Source organism: Athene noctua, chromosome 11, assembly GCF_965140245.1.
Source record: "Athene noctua chromosome 11, bAthNoc1.hap1.1, whole genome shotgun sequence".
Classification (NCBI taxonomy): Eukaryota; Metazoa; Chordata; class Aves; order Strigiformes; family Strigidae; genus Athene; species Athene noctua.
In genome coordinates this window covers 1,495,190-1,502,385 of record NC_134047.1, presented here as the reverse complement: position 1 = coordinate 1,502,385, position 7,196 = coordinate 1,495,190, and the positions used below count along the sequence as shown (strand labels likewise).

General features: G+C 51.7%; 1 protein-coding gene across 7 annotated transcripts; it reads left to right on the top strand.

Annotated features, from left to right (window-relative positions):
- The first annotated feature begins 223 nt into the window (after positions 1-223).
- RAB9B (RAB9B, member RAS oncogene family) lies at positions 224-6,265 on the top strand. Of its 7 annotated transcripts, none has more exons than XM_074915302.1 (3): positions 224-286; positions 1,949-2,018; positions 2,860-6,265. In XM_074915302.1, the coding sequence occupies exon 3, from the start codon at positions 2,895-2,897 to the stop codon at positions 3,498-3,500; it is 606 nt and encodes a 201-aa protein (XP_074771403.1). In that variant the 5' UTR covers positions 224-286; positions 1,949-2,018; positions 2,860-2,894; the 3' UTR covers positions 3,501-6,265. The 7 variants fall into 7 exon arrangements, 6 of the variants coding, with proteins under 6 accessions (XP_074771403.1, XP_074771407.1, XP_074771405.1 ...); XM_074915304.1 differs by lacking the exon at positions 224-286 and adding an exon at positions 356-1,094; XM_074915303.1 differs by lacking the exon at positions 224-286 and adding an exon at positions 356-1,094 and having other exon boundaries at positions 1,949-2,310.
- The last annotated feature ends 931 nt before the right edge of the window (positions 6,266-7,196 follow it).

Genomic DNA, 7,196 nt, shown 5'->3' with positions numbered 1-7,196 from the left:
GCGCCGGGGGGGGAACGGGAGCGAGGGGAGCGGGCGGCGGGGCGGGGCCGGGGCGGGGCAGGGCAGGGGCGGGCAGGGGCGGGGCCTGGCAGGGCAGGGGCGGGGCCTGGCAGGGCAGGGGCGGGGTCTGGCAGGGCAGGGGCGGGCACTGCGGGGACACGCGGGACGGCGGCGCCGAGGCCCCGCCCCCTGGCGCTCGGCGGGAGGGCGCGTGCGCGGCGCATGCGCGGCGTGAGGCGGCACCTGCGCCCGGCGGGGCGGGCGGGCGGCGGCGGCGCGGAGGGAGGTAAGGGCGGGACGGGCGGGCGGGCGCCGCGCCAGCTCCCCTGCGGCCCGGGCACACCGCCGCGGTGCCGGGTCGCTCTCCTGCACCGGAGCCTTCCGGCGGGCCCCGGCACCCCCCTCCTCGGCCTCTCCGGCCCTGTGGGTCTGGCGAGGGCCGGGCAGCCGAGCAAGGGCCCGCCGGAGGGTCTCGCCTCAGGCCGAGCGAGGAGCCGGGGGGGGGGTGGCGAGGCCCATCCTTCAGCTCCTACACCCGCACCCCGCTGTCTTTATATGCAAACAGGTGTTGGCGTCTTGCGTGAGCGGTGTCGGTCGCGCTGCAAGTCGAGGTTGCCCTCCGAAATCTCTAGCGAAGGGCTGATGGGCGGATGCAGGTTGCAGGCGGCGTTGGTAACGTGTGTGTCGTGGGTGGCAGCGTGCCCATCGGTGTCACGGCTGTGTCGTGCCCGCTAGCCTGCCGGGCTCTGGAGTAGCCCCGCGTAGCACATTACACGTTTTTAAAGCGTCTGCTCGTCACTTGCTAACAAACCGTTTCTAAATGGAAACTCTTGTCAGGGCTGATGGTGTGTGTCAGGAAGGGTTTTTGTGACAGGGGGCAGGGACAACCTTAAACCCCACTCAGCAAGGGTTTGGAAAAGGAAGAGCAAGATTTTTGAACAGCTCACCTGATGAGGGGAGAGTTTCCCGAAGCCATCAGCCCCAGGGAGCTATGCTGCAATTCCTGTTTGTCTCTTGTGCTATTTACATTTTGGTCTTTGCTTTAGAACCACTGGGTTGCACAGATGCTTCTCAGATGTCCCGTGGCACATCAGGTTAGTTCAGCTGCGCTTGATTTGGGGTGTGTTTCTCTGCAGGGGAAGTGAAATCTGTGAGCCTTGAGTTAGTCTCTGCACTTTCCACGGAAACTAACTTGAAACAGAAGCAGAAGTTTCTGATTTTAGCTTTGTGGTAAGTGCTGGTTGAAAGAGCTGCAAAAAGAGCAGAAGCAATGTTGAGCAGGGCCCCCCACGATTAATGCAGCAAGTGGGTTTTGACCTGAAAGTCAAAAGTCAGAATAGGAGTGCTGATCTGAGCAGTGTTGAATGCTCCTGTTCTGGTTGGTTGGAGGCTGGTCTGGTGGTGTCATCACTGAGCAGCACTACATGTCCACGCCCTTCCCAGGAACGTTGGTAGCAGGTGTAAGCAAGCTAGATCTCATCTCTTTTCATACCACGCTCTTGCCAACTGGCTCACTCTTCTGGTTAGCAGATTCAGGTATGTGTTCAATCCTCAGATCAGATTCCAGAGTGTGTGGGTAGGCAGGCCAAGCACATCAAAGCTATTGGCATCCACTGGATTGAGGGGAGACATGGGTTATGCAGCTTGTACATTCATGCCAGAACTCCTTCAATTTATAATTTTCTTATTTGAGTTTAGCATCTGTAATGTACTGGCTCTGCCCTGGACAGAAATGGGCTGTGTTCCATTCTACTTAGGGCAAGGAAAACATTCTCTGCAATGCCTTGTTCTTGTCTGTTTTATTCCAGCCATCAGTGCTACACTTCCAGCTTCCTAGAGCTGTGGTGGTGTTCTTCCAACCTGAGTCCCATTATGAAACATTACAAATTGAAAGGCAGTGCACTGAGTGCAGCTCTGGCAACTTCGCTGACTGATGTTTGTTTTGTAGTGACTGTTATGCTGGAGGAAGGTGTTCCCTGGACAGTCCTGGAAACAGAAGTTCTGTATTTCTAGAGCAGGTACAGTACAGACAGCAGCCAAACAAACCTCTTATTCTGTGTCAGGCCTTTACCTTTGCTTGCAGAATGTCCCTGGGAGGGGGAGGACTGTTTGGCACTTGGCCTTTCTCTTGTGACCGCTGACTGTGGTGCTGGGGTTGTTGCAATGGGAACTTACAGCTGTGCCATAGCAAACTGGCCTGCAAAGAGCATTGCCAGAAAAGAGGAGCAGAGGAGCTGGGTCTCTGTGCCTGAGAAACCCCTTCTGAGCTGCAGGGCTCATGCAGAAAACAAGCGCAGCTCCACTTGTAAGGTGAGTCAGCATTCTTGGGGTGATTAAGAACTGGTTTGCCAGATGATTTGTATTGATGTTAGGCCTGTTCATCTTTTATATCCTTCCAGCAGAGCAAGTCAGATAGGAGGAATTATTTAGCTGGTGATTGTACAGTGGAAAGGAAGGCCTGGTGATGGTGCTCCCTGGTGATTTTGCTGTTTCTGTGATAGCCTGAGAACACAGGCCAGAAGAGATGTTTAACTAGTGATGGTGGTGTGTTTGGAAAAACTGACAAGTTTTCAGATACAGAGTTTTCACCAAAAAGTGGTATAATTGACACTAAACTCTCAACAGGTGGTCTCACCTGGCGTTTACAGTGGTGACTTCTGTTTTGGACCTGATGGAGGACTTGTGTGCCTGAAAACTTGCCCAATTTCCAGCTCTAATATCTAGTAAGAGAAGTTACCTCCTATATACAAAATTTTTTTCAGAAATGGGAATGGAAATAGCATGTTCTGATCTTCTGTGTGTAACTTTCTGCAGAATCCACAAGTCAGATAGCCATTTTGTACTTTCTGAACCCTGCAGATTGCCTTGGTACGGCGCCACTCCGTCCTGCTGCAATGAGTGGGAAGTCCTTGCTCTTAAAGGTCATTCTCCTTGGGGATGGTGGAGTTGGGAAAAGCTCCCTCATGAACCGGTATGTCACCAACAAGTTTGACTCGCAGGCTTTCCACACAATTGGTGTGGAGTTCTTAAACCGGGACCTGGAGGTGGATGGACGCTTTGTGACCCTCCAGATTTGGGACACTGCAGGACAGGAGAGATTCAAGAGTCTTCGAACTCCCTTCTACAGGGGAGCAGACTGCTGCCTGCTGACCTTCAGTGTAGATGACCGGCAGAGCTTCGAGAACCTCAGTAACTGGCAGAAGGAGTTTGTCTATTATGCTGACGTGAAGGACCCTGAACACTTCCCATTTGTAGTCCTGGGCAACAAGATAGACAAACTCGAGAGACAAGTGAGCACAGAGGAGGCCCAGGCCTGGTGCATGGAGAACGGTAACTATCCGTACCTGGAGACTAGTGCCAAGGATGACACCAATGTGGCAGTGGCCTTCGAGGAGGCTGTGCGACAGGTGCTGGCGGTGGAGGAGCAGCTAGAGCACTGCATGCTGGGCCACACCATTGACCTGCATTCCAGCTCCAAGTCAGGGTCTTCCTGTTGTTAAGAGTGGCTGCTGCTTCGGGAATGTCGCTCGAGCTGGCGGCTGGATCGGAATAAGCACAGGCAGCTCTGGGGCACTTTGAGGAGAGGGGCCACAAGGACAATAGGTGGTTTTGCTCACTGGGGAGTTGCAGCCTCACCATCTGAATTCTGGCTGGAATTTTTGGGCACAGAGCATGTATCTGCAGGAGGGAGCTGTTAAAGGAGCATGTGAGTGTAGTCCTGCTCCCATCTCTGCCTGTTGTAGCAGGTTTAAAGGACTGGATTAAAGTCCTTTAAATTCACTAAAGACAGTAGTGATCTGATCTGCACCAAGAACTACCTGCAGAGCAAAGCTGAGAGCTCTCCAGACACTCTTTGAAGTATTTTAGTCCTGAACTCAAAAGAAATACTAGACCCACTAAACTCATGACCTTACTGCCAAAGGAAAGTCTGCTCAACTTACTGAACAAAACCTGTTGTAGAGACTCTAGCCCATGCGACTGTGAGAATGCCAAATACTAGAGTGGCTGAGAGCGTGTATCTGTTGTCTGGGTAAGTGCTTTGTGTCCTGAGACTCAATTGTGCTGAGAGTTGTTAGAGCTCTGATCTGAAGCAACACACAAAGGAGAGATGGACCTGTGTCTGAGTGTGGCAGCATCGCTTCTTTGCAGCTGCCTATTTCTGGTCTGTTTTTCCTCACCTCTGTCTTGTGTGAGTGTCACTTTGTGGAGAGACTGTCTGCTTCTTGTTTAATATATGTTTCCTTGTCTCTTGTGGAGGCTCAACACCGGATCTCACTTCTCAAACCTTGAAGCCCCGGATGAAAAATACTGATGTGGACACTTGCTGTGTCATGTCAAAGGGTTTAGAGTTACTCAGGAGTTCAGGAGATCTGGAGCATGAAACTTCATCTGGTTTCTGTCACATGTAATCGCTCTGTCCAGATGATATGCTCTAGCAGCCCAGATGGTGGGTGGGTGGGATGTCTCCTAGGTGTGCAGGTGGCTGGGGGAGTCATGCGTGGTCAGCTGTTAAATCCACTCACTGGGTGTGCAGGGCCAGTGACCACTGTGCCTCGTTAGTTGGCACATCAGCACCTTCGGTTGCTTTAGCAGGGGTGTTCCCATCTGGATGCTGCGACATAGAACCGTTCACTTTATTTCCTGTTGTCAAGTGCAGCGCTGCTGAACACAGTTAACTCATGCCATTGTCCTGTCCCTTGCCCCCTAATGGGGAGTTCGGTACATTTTATCGGTAATTCATACAACCAACTTCACTGGTAGAGGATGTCTGCTCTGTTAACTGGCCTTTGTTAGTGGCTGCTGTGCTCAGTCCACTGGGGAGAGAGCTGCACTGCTTCCACCTCTGTTCAAGGTGCCTGAGGCAAGGAACCTTCTAGAAAAGGATGCCAGGCTTTGCTGATCCCAGCTCCTGCCCCCCACTAGGTGTTAGTCCCGAGCCGTCTGTGTAGCAGAGATGAGTGCTTGCTGACTGCTGTCGTTACCATTATAACCTCATGTCCTGCAACTTCCCATGCAAGCGTTTGTCCAAAAGTATGACTTTGCCCATAAGCACATAGGAGCCTGCCGTGGGGAGAGCTTCCCCGAGTACGTATCCTCTAGCTGCTGGATGTGATTCCCACTGTGACGTAGCTCAAATCGAGCAGCCTGTGTTTCGGAGCAGGGCAATCTCTGCCTTGGTGCTGGCTGGTGGCAGCTAATAATCCCCATCGCTGAGCAGTCTCTGAGCATGCAGGGAGTCTCCTCGGGGGGAACTCGGGGTGATCCTGCCTTTCTCTGCAGGGCAGCCACATGTGGAAGGGACTGAAGCTTTAATGCAAAGTGCTTTCGAAGGATCTGATTTCTAAACAGGGCTGAACACTCATATTCACCAGGATAGATAGGAAGTGCTTGCAGTCTCTGGAAAACCAGGTCCCTCAAGGTGTAGGAGAAGGCTCTGCCTCTGTAGGTGCAACAGATTTTTACAGGATATTAAAGTTATTGTTACTGTTTATTTACCAATGTCTGTTTATTTACCAGTGTCTGTCTTCCCAGGCCTCTAGATTTTTCTTCAGTTTGACGCTGCTTGATATTTCCTTCAAGATCGCAGACTCTGTGATCTCTGGTTCTGATTTACACATTCCTGTGGAGCTGATTTGCGCAGGGGCCCGGGCTTGGACCCGGCTCAGGCCCTTGTGTGCTGCCCGGCCCTGCCAGGGGGGCTGCTGCGGGAGCTCCCTGCAGCTGAAGCTGCTCCTTCCCCGGTGCGGCTTTCAGGGGTCTGTGTGAGGACTGGCACCCCCGGGAGAAGGCAGAGACTGCCCAAGATGTGCTGTGGAAGGCACGGGTACAGCACGCTGTTTGCAGTACCCTGGGTGTGTGTTGATGCTGACAGCTGAAGCTTGAGAGCCTCATTGTGCACAGGCTGTGCAGACAGTGTGTACTGCTGGAGGGTGTTACACAGCATCTTTCATTCCTAACAGACATTGGATCGTTGTTTTTTTTTTAAAAAAGCCACATATTTTATTAGGCCTAGGTGTTTTACAAATCCATTTTAAAAAGTATAGTATATTTAAATTGTTTAACTTATTTAAAATGATACGCACAATTTCCAAAGGAGACAGGATTTTGAACTCTTGTTGCAAAGTTCAGTGCCAACAGCCATCCCCTCCCTGTGTCCACTCATGCTGCTGCGGTTGTTGCTATTGCTACAGAACTGGAATTGTAAAACCGAGATTCTACCTTTATTTAAGCAAATAAAACATGGATGTATTCAAGTGAATTCATTAAGTGGCTGCCTTCTTGGTTTATCAAAGTTCAAGTTGGCTCCTTTTCTCCTGAAGGATGTGGAACAGGGTTGGTTATAGCATCTGGCAGAGAGAAGTCACTAAGGGATCAGAGGGGTTGGTTATTCCTGAATGTACCTTGCGAGACCAGGAGCTGAAGAAATAGAACTTACCAGCTGAATCCAGTGACCAGTTTTGTCTTTCAAGAGTATCAGAAAACACTTCTGTAATAGAAATATTCCACGTTGCTTCCTTCTGTCACCAGATTTTAATGTTCTGCCTAGGCTATCAGCAGCAAGTCAGGTACTTTCCTTTTAATTTCTTCCTGTGATCTTGGAGCCAGTCCCTCGGGCTCCAGGGGGTTGTAACCAGGCATGGTTTCCATAGGATGCTGAAACAGAAATCAGCATATGGGGACTGTTCTCTTCCGCTGCCAGGATGGTTGCTTATTTTGGGATGCTTTCTCTGTGTTTGAAGAGTCTGTGCCTGCTGTTTCTGTTGGCAGAACCTTAGAGTTTATTTTTCTCCCGTGTCTGCTTTCCTATCCATGCTTCCAGAGGCAGCACAGGGTTTCATGTCCTTGGGAATCCTGCTTTTTAAATGTGGGCTCGAGTGTCTGGGGGCCTCCAACACCTTCAGCTGTTTCAAAACAGCGCTGAGAACAGGCAGCCAACATGACCTGGTGGGAGGTGGTCCCAGGCCTGGAGGAGTTGTGTGGTAGGGCTGTCTCATGTCAGTGAGGGTCTGTCTAAAACTGCCAGAACCACTGACTCCCCTGATGGTAGATGTTTGTAAGAAGACACAGGGCAGAGGCAGGAGCGAGGCTGTTCCCTTATTTCCCACTTTGCTGCTGCAGGCAATAGCAGGGGGCTCGGTGTCACGGCCTGGGGAGAGGATGGATCCCCGGAGGGCAAAGGAGCATCTCCAAAGGAC

Bases quoted from the DNA above. Each gene is read 5' to 3' on its own strand.
- RAB9B (XM_074915302.1), top strand. From the start codon at position 2,895: ATGAGTGGGAAGTCCTTGCTCTTAAAGGTCATTCTCCTTGGGGATGGT.